The sequence below is a fragment of the Cajanus cajan genome, chromosome 3 (assembly GCF_000230855.2).
Source record: "Cajanus cajan strain Asha chromosome 3, NIPB_CcT2T_4, whole genome shotgun sequence".
Classification (NCBI taxonomy): Eukaryota; Viridiplantae; Streptophyta; class Magnoliopsida; order Fabales; family Fabaceae; genus Cajanus; species Cajanus cajan.
Genome location: NC_138519.1, coordinates 41,714,194 through 41,736,636, shown reverse-complemented (window position 1 = coordinate 41,736,636; position 22,443 = coordinate 41,714,194). Strand labels below are relative to the sequence as shown.

General features: G+C 32.5%; 1 protein-coding gene and 1 long non-coding RNA gene across 2 annotated transcripts; one reads left to right on the top strand and one right to left on the bottom strand.

The window, feature by feature from the left end:
- Nucleotides 1–6,183: 6,183 nt before the first annotated feature.
- LOC145956560 (uncharacterized) lies at nucleotides 6,184–7,464 on the top strand. The gene is made up of 2 exons (XR_014432806.1): nucleotides 6,184–6,472; nucleotides 7,213–7,464. It is a non-coding gene; the product is annotated as an uncharacterized LOC145956560 (long non-coding RNA).
- A 5,265-nt stretch (nucleotides 7,465–12,729) lies between these two features.
- LOC145956294 (uncharacterized) lies at nucleotides 12,730–20,481 on the bottom strand. The gene is made up of 5 exons (XM_083071871.1): nucleotides 20,326–20,481; nucleotides 15,380–15,494; nucleotides 13,801–15,284; nucleotides 13,352–13,500; nucleotides 12,730–13,126 (listed from the first exon to the last, which is right to left on the bottom strand). The coding sequence occupies exons 1-5, from the start codon at nucleotides 20,479–20,481 to the stop codon at nucleotides 12,730–12,732; spliced, it is 2,301 nt and encodes a 766-aa protein (XP_082927997.1).
- Between the last annotated feature and the right edge of the window lie 1,962 nt (nucleotides 20,482–22,443).

Sequence of the window (22,443 nt, the reverse complement as noted above, 5' to 3'; positions counted from 1 at the left end):
GAATTTCCAAATGAAGCTTTTCTAAAGACTTGTTATGAAAATATGAATGCAATATGCCCACTTGATTACAACATAATGAGGTTAAATAACAATGCACTAACTCAGATTTAAACCATCAAGATTCACATACACTTGTTAATCAAGTTTTATCTTCTTTAAAGTTCAACCAAGAAATTACACAATGTAAAAGATAAGGTAGAAGAAGATTGCACAAGTCTTTTATACTGGTTCAGCCACTCCACATGTGACCTACATCCAGTCCTTAATCAACACCTGATTAAGATTTGTTCCACTATCTTTAAGCAAGAAGGTTTACAAGCACACACACATGCATATACTTCAACACTAAAGATAACCACTTTCTTGACCCCAAGAAAGCACCCCTTGTAGAACCCAATACAAGAAACCTTACCACTTAAGAAACCCTTCTCAAGATTTTTACAAAGATTCACAAAGAATAAAGGAACGAATTCACCTGGAATTCTTGAACAAATCTTTATCTTCCCCTTTCAAGAATATGATGATGATGATTTTTTAACAAAGCTTTTCACAAACGTTTTTACTCTTGGATTTCACAAAGAAAACTTCTCCAAGATGTCACAAAGACTCACAAAAACGCTTTTCACAAATTGATTATCAGTTCTAACTCAATGTTTGAAGTTTCTCAAAGTTCAAACTATCTATATAAAAGTTTCAGATGCAGATAATCGATTATTTTAAAGAATAATCGATTATTTTGTTCTTCAAGTTTTCTGGAAACCAACCAAGAACAATTTAATCGATTATTTTGCTGGATAATCGATTATTCCAGAGAGTTGTTCCTGGGATAATCGATTATTTTGGCATATAATCGATTATTATAGAAAGGCATTCCACTTAGCCTATTAGCTGGAATAATCGATTATATTTAACGATAATCGATTATTTTGAGTTAGTTTTTAAAACTTCATTTTATACCTCAAAATAAGTTTCCAATCTTCTTAATTCATCATCATATACTCTCTACTTAGTTTAGACATAGATTTTGTTTATGCACAAAGCATACTAAGCACACAAAATATAAAAACACATTCAAAACAATTTATTTCCTAAGTTCTATTACACAGCTCCAATTCATAGCATTTTCTTGACTCTTCTTTGACTTTGTTTTTGTGCTTCCAAGTTGTTGGTTTGTGTTGTGATCATCAAAACTCACTTAGCTTCAACAGCACTAAGCTCAACAGATTTGACAAGTAACCTGACTCTGCATAACCATTTAGTTCTGGTTTGGGAACATTTGAATAGAATAATCCCATATCCATTGTACCACTCTAAGATAACTGATGGAAACCTCTTGGATAATCCAAATTACTTAATGATGGCTTCTCCTCCAAGTTTCTTCCTAGACCTTTGGCTCTTTGACTTTTCTCAAGCATCTCCAAAGCTTCCTATGATATAAGTAGCTTCAAATTTCACCTTAGGAGGTGAAGAACACTCTTCAAGTGATGCCACTCCTTAGAAGAAGATGAATTACTTCAATACTCACCACACTCTTGTATGAAGAGGATAAGAGAGTAGGATTGAAATCAAAGAGGTTTAAGACTTTTAAGAAGAAAGAATTCAGAGAAAAAATTCTTGGCTATGCTCTCATATCATCAAAAAGTGTTTACCAAATGAAAGAAAAACCTTGTATAGAGAATATGTAGCTTATGGTGTAAGCTAGTCTAACCATGGTTCAAGTAGAACTATGGTTAGCCTTCTTACACTCAAGCTAACTAACCCTAGTTACCTAGAAGCTTATGGAGCAAGATAAGCTTGAAGCTTGGGGAGCAAGCTAAGCTAGAAGCTTGAGGCACAAGCTAAGCAAGTGTGTTGGAGAAGCCAAAGAGCAACTCGACCAAATGGAGAGTTAGACGGCCTAGTCTTGTTTTCTTCACTAATTCCAATCCAAAAATATTGGAATTAGTTTAGTTAGGTTCACCAAATAATGGTGAGACCTAGCTAAATCAATTCCTTGGAAAAAATGGAGGAAAACGAGCCTAATATGTAAAATTTTGCCTAGGCACACCAAAGGTCAAATTACTAGCTACGCCTACACACTTACTATTTGTCACCCTACTTCTATTACTAAAAATGAGAAAATCTATAACCATTAATATAAGGTCAAATGGAGCAAAAGTCTCCAAATCACATACCTTAGAACCCTAAAGGGATGACCTATAAGAAAAGAAAAAGGGTGTCTCACAAATACAAAGGCAAAATATACCTATACAAGTAACTACATTGTACAAGTATTATACAATGTATATAAAATAGAAGATAAGAGACTAATAAGAGGAATAATACTCAATGCTCATGAAGAGCATAGGTCTAAGAAGCACCTCCTCTATAAAATCCTTCTCTAGCCTCCTAACCATGGACCTAGTTAAAGGCCTAATGGTCTTTAAGTGTGTAGCCTCCTGGAATGGTCTTCTATCAATAACGAAGGATTTGTTTAATTTCATTCCAATGTCTTTGTGTTGATGAAAAACTATATCTTGGTAACAAATTAATAGCAAATGCTATATCAACTTATGTATAATTAGCAAGATACATTAGTGCGATTAGGTTTTTCTTCATCTTTTTCTTGGGGTCTAAATGGATCTTTGTTAACATCTAAAGATCTTATAACCATAGGAGTGCATAATGAATGTTATTTGTCCATATAAAACCTTTCAAGCACCTTTGTTATTTAAGCTTCTTGATGCACAAAAATTCCATTTTTTAAAATATTCAATTTATAGTCCCAAGCAAAACTTCGTCTTTTTTAGATCCTTCATTTCAATTTATTTCTTTAGGTAATCTATTGTTTTTGAAAGCTCTTTAGGAGTTTCAATAATGTTCATGTCATCTACATAAACTACTATTTTGGAAAATCTATTTTCAAATTTTTTTATAAATATACTTGGACAAATTAGATCATTTTTATATTCTTCTTTTAACAAATATTCACTTAGATGATTATACCACATATGACCTAATTACTTTAATCCATATAGGAATTTATTCAACTTGATCATGTAATTTTCTCTAGTAATTGTATCGTTGGGTAAATTAAATCATTTAGGGAGTTTTATATAAATGTTAGTGTCAAAAGAGTCATACAAATATGTTGTAACTACATCCATTAGATGTAAATTATGTTTTGCATGTACTACCAAACTAATTAAGTATCGAAAAGTACTTGCATCCACTACAGGTAAATATGTTTCTTCAAAATCAATACTAGGTCTTTACAAAAATTCTTAAGCAACTAGTCTTGTTTTGTATCTCACAATTTCACTATTTTCATTTTGCTTTTGTGCAAAACCCCATTTATACCCAACTGGTTTTACACCTTTAGGTGTACATACTGCTAGTTCAAAAACTTTTCACTTAGCAAGAGAGTCTAATTCTGCCTCAATTGTATCTTTCCATTTTGACCAATTATTTTTTTTGTCGATAATCCTTGATGGACTTTGGTTTGTGATCCTCAATATCATTTATTACATTTAGTGCTATAATATGCAAATACACTGTCAATGTTGACTTCTTTTTGGTTTCATTGTATTTTCATTCATGACATAATTTGAAATCTCTTTGTTTTTACCAAATTTTAGGTACCTGATTTCTTCTGAAACTTATTATTTATGTCAAAAAAATATTTTGGACTTTTTATATCCTTGATTTGACCATCTTGATTTTTAGCTCATTTTCTAAATCAAGAATTTCTTATCTTTGGAATCAATAAGTCTACCACACTTCATGCGTATTTAAGACTTTTTGTAATATAACCTAATAGGGACTTTAATTTTGTTACAGCATTAACAATTGATATACATGATTTAACCATTCTTTTGGTTAAACTTTTGTCATTGAATTATCTCTTGAACTTTTTATTCATTTTTAGTTTGAGGATCAATATTATAATTCATTCCAACTAATATCTTCTTTCCAACTACTTATTTTCTCTCCCTAACATTGGAAAAATCAACTCAATAAAAGGACAATCGACAAATCGAACTGTAAATATATTCCTGGTTAATTGTTCAAGATATTTTATCATAGATGGAGATTCATGCGCAACATATACTCTCAACGTTATTTGAGGACCCATTTTAGTTCTTTGAGGTGGGCATTTGGAACATATACAATACACTCAAAGATTCTTAAATGAGAAATATTGGGTTGCTCACTAAAACCAACTATAAAAGAGAGAATTTGTGATAGCTTGTTGGCCTAATGAAAATTAATATTGCAACATGCAAGATTGCATGCCCCCAATTTGAAAGTGGAAGTTTTGATCTCATAAGTAATGGTCTTGCAATCAATTTTAAATGTTTGATGAATGATTTTACAAGTCCATTTTGTGTATGAATATGTATTACTATATGTTCAATATCATTTCCAATGGACATATAATACTTACTAAAAGGATAAAATGTGAATCCACTAGCATTATCCAGACAAAGTTTCTTCATTGGATAGTAAGATAATGAGTTCTTAATCTAATTAGTTGAGCTAGTAATCTCCAAAACACCTAATTAATTGCAAGTTGATAATAAATAAACATATAACCATCTTGATGATGCATCAATTAAAATCATAAAATATCTAAATGATCCTCAAGGGGGGTATATTGATTAAAAAATATCACCCTACATGCATTCTAAAAATAAGATAATATCATTTCCAATTTTTATTGGTGATGGTCTAATTATTAACTTCCCTTGAGAACAAGAGGTACATAAGAAAATATTTGATTGAAGAATCTCTTGACTCTTCAATAAATGTTCGCGTGAATTTTCAATTATTTTTTGCATCATGATAGACTCCGGATGACCTAATCGGTCATGCCAAAACCTCAAATTTATTTTGATTTGTAAAGTTCAGGTTTATAATAGTATGTGTTTCAATCGATTAACATACGAGCAATACAGACCATAGGAGAAAGTGAGCAATTTTTCCAATACTTACTTTTTATTCAAGTAAAGCTTCGTGATATAAAGATATTCTACATTTTTTTCATTGTCAGTTTCAATATAATACCCATTTAAATGAATATCCTTAAAACTTAATAAGTTACTATAAGACTTAGAAGAATATAATACATTTTTAACATGCAACTTCATTTCTCCCAATAACAATATACTAGCTCTTCTAGAACCTTCAATGATATTTTGTAGTACCATATAACATTAACTTATCACATTAATGAATATGAGAAGAAAAAAAATTAATACGTTGGTACATTCACTTCAGGAAATTAAACAATGCTAGCTAAAATGGTCTCATGCATAATAAATCTCATTATTTTATTTAGTCTTCAAGAAACAATAATATCAATTTAAGATATTTCTTAATCTCCCTTTTATCTTTCGATATTGCTACTTCAGGAGCATGATAGATGTATAAAAAAATATAGCATATTTTCAAACTGAGAAATCATTGTAAAAATGACATTTCTCTTGATGTATCTTCAAACATCAATTTAATCTCAAGATCTACACTAATTTTTGTACCATGTATATAATCTAAAAATAAATACTTCGTAAAAATAAAATTTAAAAGACATATTTTAGTAACACTTTATTTTATCATTTAAGAAAATGCATGACACAATAAAATAAAAAATATTAAAATCAATTACTAGCAATCATGCAACACAATCATATATTCTTTTGAAAAAATCATAACTTTTTAGTGTTTATGTCTTTCTTTTATTAAAAATACAAAGTAAATCTTTCTCATTACAATGATTAAAAATTCATTTAATAAAAATACATTGCTAAAAATTAGGACAATTATTCTCCTTATAAATGTTATATAGAAAAATATCAATATAATTATGACATTGAAAAAATTATTTCACTTCTAATAGTACCCTTATTTATATCAAAGAATCAAACATAATACAATATTTACATCATATTTGTTACTTTATTTATCATTTTTTTTTTTATGAACAATTTTTTACTTTTGGTGAAAATTATTATCTTTTTCACTTTTTTATGTTTTCTCAGTTTTTATAAGAAAATTATTCTATCATTTTTATTATTGTACCATTTTCCCACTTCTAGTGAGAAAAAATATTATTCAAAATTCTCTATTTGATATCTTTTAGACCATTGTAAAGATATTCTTATAATTTATTTTCTTGATTTTTTCTTCCAGATCAGCTGTATTTAATTAAAATAAGAGAAAATTAAATAACAAAAGAAAGGTATAGAATTTAATAGTGAAAATCTTCATTAAAATACTTTTTCTTATTATAAAAGTTTCACCGGTTTCCTTATATATCTTTTTCCCATAATTTGTATTAATTTACCTGTGCATCTTAAATAGCCTTCAAGCAGAGTGTGCTAATCCATCTTTCCAGAAAGCAAGAGAAAAAAAAACTTTACAATGGCACTAAAGATGCTCAATCTAAACATTTTCTTGGGATTTCTATGTATTGCTTTGGTTTTGGTTTCAGGTAACGGATTATTCCATAACTAAGTTACACTATTTACATGATTATCTCAATAATTTTGAATTTTGCAAATAAATTTAGAGCAAACCGGAAAACAAACTTCTTACATTGTTTTCTTGAAATTTGTTTCAGATCAATAGTAATGCATTGATGTCTTCTTAAATTTACCATGTCTATTTTACTGTGCTTTTCATAATATGAAAACTCCCCCTTAATATATAAGAATCTATTTCATTGTTTTTGACAAATTGTTTCATGTTAGTTTTGTAATTATCTTAAAAATCTCAAATGTATTAATATTCTTTTAATTTTAACCCTATATGTTTTGTTGATTCTATTAAAATTTCGAGCATTTTATGGAAAAAAATGATTAATCAAATCCGATTCATGTGTAATCACATTAAAATGTTATTTCTTGTCCTAGTTTCAGTACACAATTAGGGTTACTATTAAATAATTTTTTTATAATTACTAGTAGGAAAGTGTCTCTTCGTATCTTTCTATATATTTAAATAATTGCAAAAAAATAAATAAAAATTTGAAAATAGGTAGCCATATAGAATAATTTTAATTAAAAGCTAACAATAAAAGTAAAAATCAAAAAATGTAATCACGAATATATCTTCTTTGTAATAGATATAAATATTATTATTACAAATTATTCATTAATAAATTTATCGATAACGATTTGGACATGAAACTTGTTCTGAACTATTCAAATGTTATAATATGTTTTATTGCAGGGCAAGTGATAGCAGATGAGAAATTGGATGGTGGAAGTTGGTTGTATTGCTTGGGAGAGAAGTATTGTCCAGACGCTACTGCTTGTAACCAATATTGTATAAATATGCACTTTCCTGGGGGCGGTCAGTGTGTCAACAACTCATGTTGCTGCAAAGGATAGGATTTTTTGGTTTTTTTAAGAATTACCAAAAGAATTCATATTATGCACTTTGTGTGTTCAAAATAAAAAAGTATTGTTGCCTCTTAAAAAATGTGAAATTTATTTTAGATTCTTTTTATTTTTGTGAAGTTAATAAGTTATACGTTTTTTATTCAATGAATTAGGGAAATTTAAGTCTGTAAATTTTTAATTGCGCATATAACATGTTAAGTAGATTTTTTTATTAGTACGTAATTGATTAACTAGTACTAAGATAATTATCAAATGCTATATTAATAAAGTTAATAAAAATATTTAAGAGAAATTTTAAAGAAGTAAAAATAATCAAATTATAAATGAATTAAAAATGAGCTAAACTTGAACAATGAATTTTTTTTACAAGTCAAGTTAAGGTTTTTAAATTTCAGACTCTTCAAAAATTTTAAATAAATATTCATTATTTAAGTAGTATTAAGAAAATAATTAATTAGTGTAAAGAAAAGAGAAAAGTAATTAATGTTTAATATATACTTAAACTATATTGATGATAAACTTTTAAAAGATATTTTCATTGAAAGCAACAATTAAAGTTGACAAAAAAAAAAGGGTAAAACGTTCATATACTTTGAAGGAATAATGCAAATAAACATTCACACCGAAATTCAGTGGGAAAAAAAAGAATAAAGGAAAGAAAAGAAAGATTATAAGCAAGACAAAATTAATTTGGTAACCAATAACCACAACAATAACTAGTCATAGACCAAGAAATCCCGCAACAAGTAGTCTCCCACAATTTGCTTGACAAGAAAAACTATTTTGGTATCATTGCTTTGAAAATTGACATTCCAAATACTTTTGATATATTAGATTGTAACTTTCTTATTAATGTTTTAAAGCTTTTAGTTTTACTAATTGTTTCTTTTTAATTGAGTGTCTGCTATGGTATTAGTCTACTAAGACGTCTATTATAGTTAATGGCAAACCTCATGCCTTCTTCCCCTATGGTAAAGGTATGGCAGGGAGATTCTATATCTCTTTTAGTATTTTGTATAGTTGTGGAGATTTCGATTAGAGTTTTAACCATGTTGGCTAACTATGGTAAATTGGCAAGATTGACGGTCCTGTCAAGTACACTTTCCTCCACATGTCTTTTATACTAGGACACTAAGTTTTCTGGTACAACTAAGGCTACTGACTCAATCGACTCGGCAATATCTGGGTCGGCCAACTCGGTTCAAAAGGTCGGCATGCTCAGTGATAAAAAACCAGGTCATATGAATTAAGATGAGATTAATTTACCTAATATGCAGTTTAATCCCCTAAATTTTTAGGGCCTATTCCCTAATTACCGTCCAACTACAACTAGTATAAATAGTGTTGAGATTCATGGAGTAGTGAATCAACTCAAACTTGGAGTATGAAAGTTTTGACGATAACAAAAGGTGGATTCTAAGAATCAAAGCCGACCAAGGACATCAACAAGTCAAAAATAAGTCAAGAAAAAGATATGACTATTATGTGTAATAGGGATAGTTCATAAGTTGTATTGATTTGTTTAGCTTATTTTGCATGTGTGTTTTGTGCATGAGTTAATCTAATTTGACTGAGAGTGAGTATGATGATGATTTAAATACTTGGAAAGTTATTTTGAGATATAAAACTGAGTTTTTGAAAACTAACTCAAAATAATCGATTATCATTAAATGTAATCGATTATTCCAGCAACAGGTGAAAGGAAGCCTTGCTGTAATAATCGATTATTTGTGAAATAATCGATTATCCCAGGAAGCATTCTCTGGAATAATCGATCGATTATCCTGCAAAATAATCGATTATTCTGTTCTTGAGTAATTTCCAGAAATCATGAAGAACAAAATAATCGATTATCCTTTAAAATAATCGATTATTTGGTTTTGAAAATGTTATAAATAGTTTTCACACTTTGAAACTTCAAAATAGAGAATGAGTTAACAATCAAAAAAAGAAAAACGTTATTGTGAAGTCTTTGTGACCTTCTTGGAGTGTTTTCTTTGTGAAACCAAGAAGTAAAACATTTTTGAAATGCTTTGAAAGAAGATCATCATCATCATCATCATCACATTCTTGGGAGAGAAAGATTGAGATTTTCTTTTGGAATTCACAGTTTGATGTGTTCAGCTTCCAGGTGAATTCGTTCCTTAATTCTTTGTATTGTGTAAGGGAAATCTTGAGTAGGTGTCTCATGTGGTAAGGAATTCTTGTAGTGGGTTTCTACAAGAAGTGCTTTCATGGGGTCAAGAAAGTGGTTATCTTGTAAAACTTCTTCATTGAGATAGTGGAACAAATCTTGATCAGGTTATGATTGAGGACTAGATCTAGGTCACATGTGGAGTGGCTGAACCAGGATAAAAGACTTGTGCACTCTTCTCTCACCCTTATCTTTTACTTTAAGCAAAATCTTGGTTGAATGTTAAAGTGAATAATCTTGATTAATATGTTTGTATGTACAGCATTGCTTTAATCTGAATCAAAGTGTTGGATATTAAGTGTTCTTAACTTTGAACTTTATCAAAGATTAATCAAGAAAGCATATAGGACTCATTCCCATTAGCAAGTCTTTTAAGGAACTTCTTTGAGAATTTGTATTAGAAAAGTTTAAATTGAAATAAAGATTCTAAAAACTGAAAAATTTTAAAGTGTCATAGAATCCAATTCACCCCCCTTCTTGGATTGAGCCATTCTTTTCTAACAAATAGACCCCAATAAGGTATGTAATTCAACTCAATTATTGCATTTAATACATTGATCCCTTATTGACTTGAGCATCAGAGTGTCTTTTGTAGGCACCTTGATGTGAATCAAGAAGAAGCAATAATGGACTAGGAATTTAAGTAGTTTGGGACTGAATAATTAATAAGTTCATTATCTTATTTTTAATGTAATTTTCGTTTTATTTTATTTTATTAAATAAATATGATAGGTTGCCTTGCCTTTTAGGTTGCTAAGGGGAAATAAATGCTAGTGGGAATTTATTGCTTAGTTAGTGGGCTAGTGAAGAGTCAATATTAAGTGTTAGTGGGAATTTATGTCATCTTGCCCATCTAAGCTTATAAATAGGAACCATTTGTAAAAGTTTGGGGAGAGAAAATGAATTATTCAGAATTTGGATATTTTTCCAATTGAGAGGATTTTCTCTCTCTAGGTTCTTAGGAACTACTTTTGATTCTTATCCTTGAATTTCCTAATTCAAAGTGGCGAATCTTCCTCAACTTATCAATCTTTAGGGATTGTGGCGTTGTTCTTCCATTTCTTACCTCAATCCATATTTTTTTCTTTTAAATTTCTTAATTATGAGCTTTCCAACCTAGATAGATCCGTAAAACGAATCCATCCCTCTGGGTTCATATCATTTGGTATCAGAGCTTCGGCTCTGGGTTTGGAATGGAAATGGAAATTTACTATACAAGATGTTTGGTTGACGACTCTCTATTCTTGGTTGCAGTAGATGAATTTAATTTCAGAAATGTCGTGAGCAGCAGGGCGGTTGAGAAATTATGTCTGCCCACTACAAATGGACAAGCAATGATTAAATTCTCTATTGGAACATATGAAGATGAAGTTCTTTGTGATATTGCCCCCATGGAGACATGCCATATGTTATTAGGGAGGCCATGGTTGTATAATAAAATTATAAATCCTGAACGACCTTCTATTTCTTTTGTGCATGGTGGACGAAGGATTAAGTTGATATGTCTATCATCCGATGATGTACATGAGGATCAACTGAAATTGAAAATAAAGATAGAAAAAGAAAGAGAAGAGAAGAGGAGAGTAGAAGATGAGATACATAGAGAGGAAGATGACAACTCTAACATTACATTTTCTTCTTTTGATGTGTCAAAATTACAGGAACAAGAGGACAAGTTTTCTTGTTTGAAGAAGCATGTAAACATCATTCCTAATGCACCTTTATACATTCAGTCCACCTTTCAAAATAAAATTCAAGAGACCTTGCACCAGGAAAATGGAGTTGATTTGTTGTTTGAAGTTACTATTTTCCAAAGCTGCCACTTGAATGGGATTCAATTCCTATTCATTGAGTACGTTTGTGGTTATGAGTTTGAAGAGGTTTTATTTGTTTCATTGATGATTAATAACTTACCAACAGGTGAAGCTAGAGATGGATACAAGCGAGATGTCTTCGACCCAGGAGGAAGCATTTACGTTTCGGCAGTAGTTAGTGAATTAAATAAATTAGGAAATAAATAAAGTCTAAAGATTCGGGACGAATCTTCTCAAAGAAGGAGGGTATGATGTGAATCAAGAAGAAGCAATAATGGACTAGGAATTTAAGTAGTTTGGGACTGAATAATTAATAAGTTCATTATCTTATTTTTAATGTAATTTTCGTTTTATTTTATTTTATTAAATAAATATGATAGGTTGCCTTGCCTTTTAGGTTGCTAAGGGGAAATAAATGCTAGTGGGAATTTATTGCTTAGTTAGTGGGCTAGTGAAGAGTCAATATTAAGTGTTAGTGGGAATTTATGTCATCTTGCCCATCTAAGCTTATAAATAGGAACCATTTGTAAAAGTTTGGGGAGAGAAAATGAATTATTCAGAATTTGGATATTTTTCCAATTGAGAGGATTTTCTCTCTCTAGGTTCTTAGGAACTACTTTTGATTCTTATCCTTGAATTTCCTAATTCAAAGTGGCGAATCTTCCTCAACTTATCAATCTTTAGGGATTGTGGCGTTGTTCTTCCATTTCTTACCTCAATCCATATTTTTTTCTTTTAAATTTCTTAATTATGAGCTTTCCAACCTAGATAGATCCGTAAAACGAATCCATCCCTCTGGGTTCATATCAATGATGTGAATTAATCGATTATAAGGAAGGCGCCACAAATATGATTATTTGATAAGCCAAGAAAGATCGCCACAAGAATTGGAGAATTCTTGATAAGATCAAATGATGCAAGGAAAAACCCTAGCAGAGCTAAAACTCACAAAAATTTGTAATCTGAATAATCTGTCCTTTTCTCAATTCTCAAAATGTTTAATACAACTTTTGTTTGAGTTTGCCTCATTTGGAAGTAAATAAAGAAAATTAAAATATTAATATCCCAACAGAAGCTAATATGCCCAAGTGGTTTGATGAAGGCATTATAAGCTTAAGGTCTTGGGTTCAAATCCTGAAATGTAGTAGTTTATTATTTTTATTTTTAATACTGCCTTTTACAAAACAAAACTAACACAACTTTAAAACTTAAGACATAAAAAGATAATAATAATAAAATAAAAACGAAATCTTCCAGTTGGCCTCCTAGCTTCCCAAGCAAGCTATGCATGTAATAAGTCTAGCCTCCTCCATGTGTTGAGTCGATTGTTGGGTCTCTAGTAAATGGGCCACTCTTGGATGGCTCTAATCTTTTCCTCATCAACTTGTACCCCTTTAGAACTCACAACAAATCCCAAAAACACAACATGATCAGTGCAAAAGGTACATTTTTCAATATTAGCAAACAATTTTTCCTTTCTGAGCACATTCATGACAGCACTTAAATGTTCAACATGCAAATCAAAGTTAGTGCTATATATCAGAATATCATCAAAGTATACCACAACACATTTGCCTAAAAATTCCTTTAAGACATGGTTCATCAATCTCATAAAAGTGCTTGGGGCATTAGTTAACCCAAAGGGCATCACTAGCCACTCATACAAACCATACTTAGTTTTAAAGGCAGTTTTCCATTCATCCCCTTCCCTAATCCTAATTTGATGGTACCCACTTTTCAAGTCAATTTTTGAAAAAATACAGGCACCATGCAATTCATCCAATAAGTCATCTAACCTAGGAATAGGATGCCTATACTTAACTGTGATGTTGTTGATGGCTCTACAATCAGTGCACATCCTCCATGTTCCATCCTTCTTAGGGACTAAAATGACTGGAACTGCACATGGGCTCATGCTTTCTTGTACCCATCCTTTGCTCATCAATTCTTCGACTTGCCTTTGGATCTCTTTGGTCTCTTGGGGATTACTTCTATATGCTGGTCGGTTGGGCAATGACACTCCTGGAATGAGATCAATATGGTGTTCAATTCCCCTCAAAGGTGGTAGTCCCTTTGGTAACTCCTTCGGAAACACATCTTTATATTCCTGCAAAATAAATTCAACACTAGGAGGAATAGCAATTTTATTTGAATTGTCAGCAACAAAAATATTATTTTTGCAGTACATCAAGTAAAGTGGTTTGTGAGCAAGAAACATCTTTTTCACCTCACTTTCTTTTGCTAAACAACTCATTTTTCTCCCAAGTGTTTCACTCTTTCCCTCAAGTGTTTCACTCTTTCCCTCAAGTGTTTCACTCTTCTTCTTTCTACTTTTGATAGGTGTTTCACTCTTCTCTCTTTTCTCTTGCATTATTTTTTCTCTCATTTTTATTTGATCCTCACACACATCTCTAGGAGATAATGGTTTGAGAATAATTTTCTGGTCATTGTGCATGAAAGAAATTTTGTTGGTGAATCCATCATGTAGTGCTTTTGTGTCATACTGCCATGGCCTCCCTAGGAGGAGATGAGTTGCCTCCATTGGAACCACATCACACAACACCTTATCATTATACCTTCCAATTGAGAAGCACACCTCAACCTGCTGAGTTACTTTCATCTCTCCATCTTCACTAAGCCATTGAAGTTTGTATGGCCTAGGATGTGGTTTGGTTCCCAAATTTAACTTAGATACTAATCTGGAACTAGCCACATTAGTACAACTTCCACCATCAACTATTAAAGAGCATAATTTACCTTTGATGGAACATCTAGTGTGGAAAATATTTTCTCTTTGGGTTTGCTCAAGTGGTTGTATCTGACTTCCCAACAACCTCCTTACCATTAGTATATCACCCTGCAATGCTTCCTCTTCTTTCTCCACTTCTTCTTCATCAGGTTCAGATTCACTAGTGATTTGCCCATCCTCCTTCATGATCATGATCCTCCTAGTTGGGCATTCAGAAGCAATATGTCCTCTTCCCAAGCATTTGAAGCATTTGATGTTTCTAGTTCCAGTAGGAAAGACAGATGTATTTGGATTTGTTGGTGATTTCCCTTGTGGAGGAGTCACTGCTGAACTAGATGAATTTCCTCCTTCCTTCTTAAATCTATCCCTCCAGTTTGGATTATAAGAACTGGAAGAATTCTTCCTTGCTATACCTTTCCTCTTGAGTTGTTGTTCAACCTGTACAGCCTTGTGCAACAAATCTTCCATCTCCACATATTCCTGCAATTCCACAACATCCCTAATATCAGTGTTTAGGCCATTCAGAAAACGAACCATTGTTGCTTCATTTTCTTCCTCTATGCAGGCTCTCATCAATGCCATCTCCATCTCCTTATAGTATTCTTCAACAGTCATGCTACCTTGAGTTAATTTTTGAAGTTTTAAACGCAAAGTTCTACTATAACTGGTTGGCACGTATCTCTTCCTCATGACTCTCCTCATTTCAGCCCATGTATCTATTTCCCGTTCCTCATCTCTTTGCATTTCCTTTTGATATTTGTTCCACCAAATGAGGGCATAGTCTGAGAATTCAGCTGCAGCCAACTTGACCTTTTGTGCTTCAGTATAGTCATTGCATGAAAACACATGTTCAATCTTCATCTCCCACTCTAGATAGGCATCTGGATCACTCCTACCTTTGAATGGGGGAACATTCAACTTCACTCCTTCAAGTCTGTTTTGTCTAGGACCTCCATTGCCGCCTCTACCTCCCCTATTTCGGTTAGGACCTCCATCATCTTGATTTAGTTGATTTTCAATTCCTTCAATCCTCTCATAGAGCTCTTGATTATTTTGTGTCATCAATCTTTGCATTTGTGCAGTCATAGCTTCAAGTAACAATCTTTGAGCTCCATCTAAATGAGGACCACCACCTCCCGCTCCTGCCATTGTTCAACTAAAAGAACCGAAAACAAAAAAAAATGTGAAGTAATAGGACCTTACCACTCTTCTCACGTGTTTGCACTCAAAGATGTACCACTCGTGTTTACTCTCAACTTGGCTTTTGTGTAAATATTCACTCTTGCCTTTTTCCACTCAATCTCTGACTTAAGGTTCTTACAAGAATCAAATAATCTATAATCAAGAATCACCTTCAAGGATAGCAATCATAAGGAATAAAATAGAATTGTAGTACCCACAAAGGACAAGTAGCAACGAACAAGGAAGACACTTGACACTTAGGAATTTTATCAAACAGGTAATGTGCACAAAATTTAAGGAAGAACAACTGCCATATATTTGTATATATATATATATATATATATATATATATTTTTTTTAACTTCTTTTGCTGCAGATTTTTTTTTTTTTTTTTTTTTTTTAGAAAACTTTTTTTTTTGGCAGAATTTATGTTCCAAAATGAAAGAGAATCACTAAAGAAATATGTGGATACACAATAACAAGAAGAAATGAAACAAGGAAAGAAAAAAAAATTTAAAACAGGAATTTGAACAGTACCGTGAACAGTGATGATGAACAGTGCGCGTGAAATAGTATCGATGAACAGTACCAGGAACAGTGACGATGAACAGTGCGCGTGAACAGTCCAGGAACTGTGTGTGTGAACAGTACCGATGAACAGTACCAGGACGGTGTTGTGTGAACAGTACCCACAACCTAGCTCTGAATACCAAATGATATGAACCCAGAGGGATGGATTTGTTTTACGGATCTATCTAGGTTGGAAAGCTCATAATTAAGAAATTTAAAAGAAAAAAATATGGATTGAGGTAAGAAATGGAAGAACAACGCCACAATCCCTAAAGATTGATAAGTTGAGGAAGATTCGCCACTTTGAATTAGGAAATTCAAGGATAAGAATCAAAAGTAGTTCCTAAGAACCTAGAGAGAGAAAATCCTCTCAATTGGAAAAATATCCAAATTCTGAATAATTCATTTTCTCTCCCCAAACTTTTACAAATGGTTCCTATTTATAAGCTTAGATGGGCAAGATGACATAAATTCCCACTAACACTTAATATTGACTCTTCACTAGCCCACTAACTAAGCAATAAATTCCCACTAGCATTTATTTCCCCTTAGCAACCTAAAAGGCAAGGCAACCTATCATATTTATTTAATAAAATAAAATAAAACGAAAATTACATTAAAAATAAGATAATGAACTTATTAATTATTCAGTCCCAAACTACTTAAATTCCTAGTCCATTATTGCTTCTTCTTGATTCACATCACACCTCCACCACCTCGGACTACATAGAGTGAAGCTTGAAGACCATGGCCTGAAGCCGAGATCGTGATAATTAAGTGATTAGCAAGGTGTGTCTCCTAATACAGGAAAATTTGCCACCCATTGTGGGGCTGAAAAGTCTTTTTCAACCCCTTTAAACTCTATCAACTGAGACTAAGACATGGTAGCTACACGCAAATGACCTTCAACATTAACCCAGCCGCCCCCTAATATTGAACACCATCTCGGCATGCCTGGACAAGAGCGGTACACTTACGGAATGCACCAGATGCGACAGGAACCCATAAAATAGGAGGGCCGAGTAAACATGAAGGACCCATCGAACTGTAACGATGACCTACGCCTGCTGTGCAAAGAGATGGCTATTATACACAAGCAGCAAGAGGCTGATGCCAGGGAAATGGCCGAGCTTCGACGTCAAAATGTCGAGCTCAAGAGCTTAAACAAAAACCTAGATCCCCACCACTCCTACGCCCTTAGAAGATTCGGTCTATCATGTCCCAACTAATCAAGTTTCCCAGACACTTGCCACCTCTTTGGTGAGCGGTAAAGACAACACTACAAGAAACTCTCTCAAACACCCATTCTCCTGGAGAATAATGGAATCCACCCAACTTGACCACTAGAAGAGCTTACCCATTGATAAATATGACGGATCAACCGACCCCGAGGAGCACTTGAATGTGTTCCTAACACAAGTCACTCACTCAACTCAAGATGATGCCACGTTATTGATGGAACTACTTGGAGAAAGGTTGATGTTCTTCAAGTTGAACCGTCCAAGACCTTTTACTCTTGAGGTTGAACACGTGAATGAGAGGGAAAACTCCATTGAAGAAGCTCCAATGGAGGTTGAACAATGGAGGGGGTTCGGCCACTCCTTGAAGATGGAGAAGCTTAAGGAACCTTGCTCAAATGTTGAAGTTCCTTTGAGAGAAACCTAGAGAGAATTGTCTCCACAGTTTTGTGACTTAAGAGAAGAGATAATTCTAAGGAAATTTTCTGAATTCATTCATCAAAAATGAGAGAATAGGTGAGGTTTACAAATATATAGGGATAGGTAGCTTAGAGAGCAAGCTAACCTTAACCATGGTTCACTAGGAACCATGGTAAGGTTTAGCTTAACCGTCCAAGGTTTCTAAAAATTGGAGAGCAAGCTAAGCTTGACCATGGTTCACTTGGAACCATGGTAATGTCGGCCTAACCACCCTAGGTTTAGAAACCTGGAGAGCAAGTTTCTAAACTTGAAGAGAATGACTCAAAAATCCGGCCAAGTAGTGAAGGAATGAGCTAGGCGGCCATGACTACATTTTGCTCACTTGATTTATTTTAAAAATGTTGATTTGGTTTAGTTAGGTTCATCATATGATGATGAGACCTAGCTAAATTCAATCTATGAAAAATTAGGAGCAAAATGAGTCTAATATGTAAAATTTTGCCTAGCCCAACTCTGGCCCAATTTCTAATCACACCCTCAAGCATTGCTAAATGTCACCCCTTTTTCCCTACTGAAAAACAGAAAATGAATGTATCAACAAGGGAGGTTAAATGGAGTTAAACTCTCCAAGTAACCCACCCTAAAACCAATATACAATGACTAATAAAAGCAAGTAAAGTGCCTTACAAATACAAAGGCAAAAATAACCTATACAAGAGAACTATGTACAAAATATACACAAGTAGAACTAGGCCTTCTCTTCATGATAGAGTAGTCCAAGTGAAGAATACCTTGGGCTTCAGAAGCCCACTAGTCTTCAAGAGGTCCATCTCTTCTTGAATGCTCCTAGCCATAGCTCTAGTGATTGGCCCCTTGGCCCATGGTCTATCATCCCCTCCCTCTTGAGAAGGATTTGTCCTCAAATCTGCAGGGTCATCTTCCTCATCATAACCTGCAAAAGGAATAAGATTACTAACATTAAAAGTGTTACTTACTCCATAATCACTAGAAAGATCTAACCTGTAAGCATTATCATTGACTCTTTGGAGGACTTGAAAGGGACCATCTTCTCTTGGATTGATTTTAGACTTCCTTTGAGAAGGAAATCTTTCCTTTCTCAAATGAAGCTAAACCCAATCTCCTTCCTCAAAAATGAGATTTTTCTTACCTATGCTTCTTTCTAAAGCAGTTTTCTCATTTTGTTGTTGTATATGTGTTTTAACCTTCTCATGTAGTTTCTTTACAAATTCAGCCCTAGATACCCCTTCTTTAAAAGATATTTTCATTGAAAGCAACAATTAAAGTTGACAAAAAAAAGGGTAAAACATTCATATACTTTGAAGGAATAATGCAAATAAACATTCACACCGAAATTCAGTAGGAAAAAAAAAGAATAAAGGAAAGAAAAGAAATATTATAAGCAAGACAAAGTTAATTTGGTAACCAATAACCACAACAATAACTAGTCAGAGACCAAGAAATCCCGCACACTACAAGAATGTGGGTTATTAGTGTTGGCTTTTAACCGACTCTAACTTAAAAAATCCGACTCTATCGTCTAATTAGCATTGGCTCTGCGTCAACATAATGGCCTTTACTAAATTTGTTGACACTAAATATATTGTGTCGGCCTGACAAACGGACATCTCATAGAGACGGCTAAACCAACTCTTAGTTATCGTTAAAATATGTCGCGTTGCTTTTAAACATTAAATAAATTTTGTTTAGCGTCAGCCATAGAGACAATAAATTACAATATTTTTAAAATTAAAATTAGTTAGTGTCAGCATTGTCGACAGTAAATAATATTTTTTTTAAAATGCATATTTTTAGTGTTAATAAAGCCGACTCTAACATAATTATTTATTTATTATTATTATTTTATTGTCCGCTAAGTTGACGCTTAAAGTTAGTTATGTGAGTTGGTTAAATTTGTAGAATATGGTTTTTGTGGGCTTAGCCGACACTAATTTTTTTTGTTTGTTTTAGAGTCAGCCTAATAAAGGCTTGGCTGACGCTATGAGTAGTGTATTTTTTAATTTTAGAGTCAGCTTAATAAGGGCTTGGCCGACGCAATACCAATTGTTTTTTTTTTAAATTTAATGTTAACCTTTGTTGTGTTTGGCTGATCATTCTTTAGTATCAGCCAATGCACATCAACAACCCGTGAGCATCACAGTGCAACTATTTTCTGTGTTTGAATATAGTGAGGTATAATATACAAAATAAGGAATTACACCAGCATGATTCAAACCTATTACATTTATTGATCTGTACGTAAGCTAATTCTTTTCCATCTTAGAACATTATTTTTAAGATCGTTATAGTATATGAATGCAAGTTTTGAAGAATTATTCTCATGTTTGAAACGACATATAGCTATGAACTAAGAAAAACATTCAGTTTATATGCCACAATACAACTTCTATGTACCAGAATAAATAAGCAGTGTTATAAGCAAATGTAGTGTCATCGTTCCCTAAATCTAAGATCCATCAGATTTGTTATTTTATGGCCCCATAACCAGTACAAAATAAAAAATGAAAAAAAAAATGAAAAGTGGACATTTGACAATAAAACTAACAAGAAACAATTATTATCACAGAACATTGCACAAGCACAAACTGTCTCACCAACTTATTAAAATTGGATGAACAATAATCAAATCATAAAAACAACCATATAACAAAAGTAACTTAAAGCAAGTAAATTAAAATAAAAGGAAAAATATATCCCAGCTATTCATTAGGAAACTGCATCAATATTTTCGTACCTCAGTGATTGCATCAGGACCAGAAGGTAATCCATTTCTAGGAATAACACTGAATATCCGCTCAGCAACAGCTAGAAATATTTCCTCCAAAATGTCGTGCACTGAAGTATTGAACTTGCAGATAAGTTGATTTAGTAACAAAAGAAAGCTAACCATTTGCTTTGGATGAAATAAAATATAAACAAGACACTACAGAGTTTTATCTTCAACCAACACCAAAGGAAACAACCAAATCAGGTGTAAAACATGTGTATCACTTCATGTTGAAATTGTTTTAGATATAGGGGAAGATAGAATATTTACATTACTCATATATGAATATATATTGGACATTTCCATATATTCTAACAGCCACCCTTAAGCTAAAGCTTACACATTTAGTTTGAGTGCGTAGCATTCTAAACATTACTTTTAGCTACATGAAATTAAAGTACCAAAACTGATCAACTTCTGATTTCTCAAAGTACCTAAACTAATCAACTTTTGATTTCTCTTCCAGGATATTATCTTCAGTTGTTTTTCCTTGCAGCAGAAGAACCAAGTTTTGGTTTGGCAGCATTAGCAGTAATCCCAAGGCCTACAATCTTAAATGAAAAATATGAGTTTGCAGTTTTTATTACCATTATCATTACATAAATATTTCAGGACAGGGATGACAAGATCAAATAATAACTATAAGATCTTATGTATGGTTATGCGACTAAATTTTACTATTTTTTTTATATTAATAACTATGTATAAGGCATATAGGATGAAGTATTAATTTGTACGAGAGAATGAAAGAGTTAGAAAGGAAGAATGACAAACAAATGTTTAATGTTATCTTCTAATGAATTTGATACGCAACATTGTATTAAAAACCAATCTTGTACGCAAGTGAATCAGCTAACTCATAATTGAAAGACTACAAATTTCAGGTATACTAGCTAGGCAAGACTTCTGAAAAAAAAAAGAGTTTTATTTGCATTGCATTGGTTATGATGAGAAGAAAAAAATGAAAGCTAATAAAATTAGGAGTAATAGCCAATAGAGTCATCTAACAAAGCAATACCAAAATTATTCATGCTATCTAACCTTTCCATATATGAATATATAAAATGGCAAAGGTGCCTCTAAAACCTCTAAGCTAATTATTTAAGATAAATTCATATAAGAAAAGGATAACTTAATTTAGCAAAACTAAACTTTCAAAATAATAACAAGAGAATCGCCAACCCCTGAAATGTTCAGTATGGTCTATTCTATTATATCTCCTATTATAGAGAACAACTTTGGAACTCCAATAGTTTACTAGGAACACGACTTCATCATTTTTAGACATGCAGACAAGCAAAGGCATCACTATTGTATGAGGTGGAAAGTGATGAATTAAAAGATGCTCATAACTCACCTTCAACAACTGAGTCCAAGATTTTCCAATGGAAACTAAATCAAACCCAATAATTATTCATGCAGTATAAATCATTGCCTCTTCAACAACCTACTATTTAGATCAAACATCATGATACGAGCAAGAGTTAACATTGGCCATTTATCAGTTGTATAAAAATTACAATTGTCACTCTCAAACACAAACAAACAAAGGCATAAGGGTCACATACAAGAAGGCCAATAGCTCCAAGTCCAAAGATGGCAGCAGAAGAACCAAGTTTTGGTTTGGCAACATTAACAGTAGGCCCAAGACCTACAAGCATAAATGAAAAATATGAGTTTGCAGTTTTTACTACCATTATCATTACATAAATATCTTAGGACAAGGATGATCCAAACCTATTTGATGCCAATTAGTTCACAACAATATGTTAAAACCTAATAATTATCATAAATTAAATAGTGAAAATAAGAATACAATAAGAAAACCATTCAACCAAACATATATAGTGATCATCATTATGTTTAAACATACATATCAATATAGCAAAAAATAGGTAGATATGTGTACAAAAAGTGCACATGACAAAAAAAAGCACCAAGTACTTAAGTGCACATGACAAAAAAAAGCACCAAGTACTTAAGTTCCTAAAATGCTAGTATTTAAGAACGGCGACGGCGTCGACATAGGGGAACCTCCTCATCCAGTGGCTGCTGATCAAATTCCTCATCATAATGAGGATGTAA

Coding starts and splice junctions, on each gene's coding strand:
- LOC145956294 (XM_083071871.1), bottom strand. CDS start 20,481: ATGGTTAGCTTTCTTTTGTTACTAAATCAACTTATCTGCAAGTTCAAT. Junction 15,285..15,379: donor GTTGAGAGTAAACACGAGTG/GTACATCTTTGA, acceptor GAACAATGGCAG/GAGCGGGAGGTGGTGGTCCT. Junction 13,127..13,351: donor GAGACCAAAGAGATCCAAAG/GCAAGTCGAAGA, acceptor TGACTTGAAAAG/TGGGTACCATCAAATTAGGA.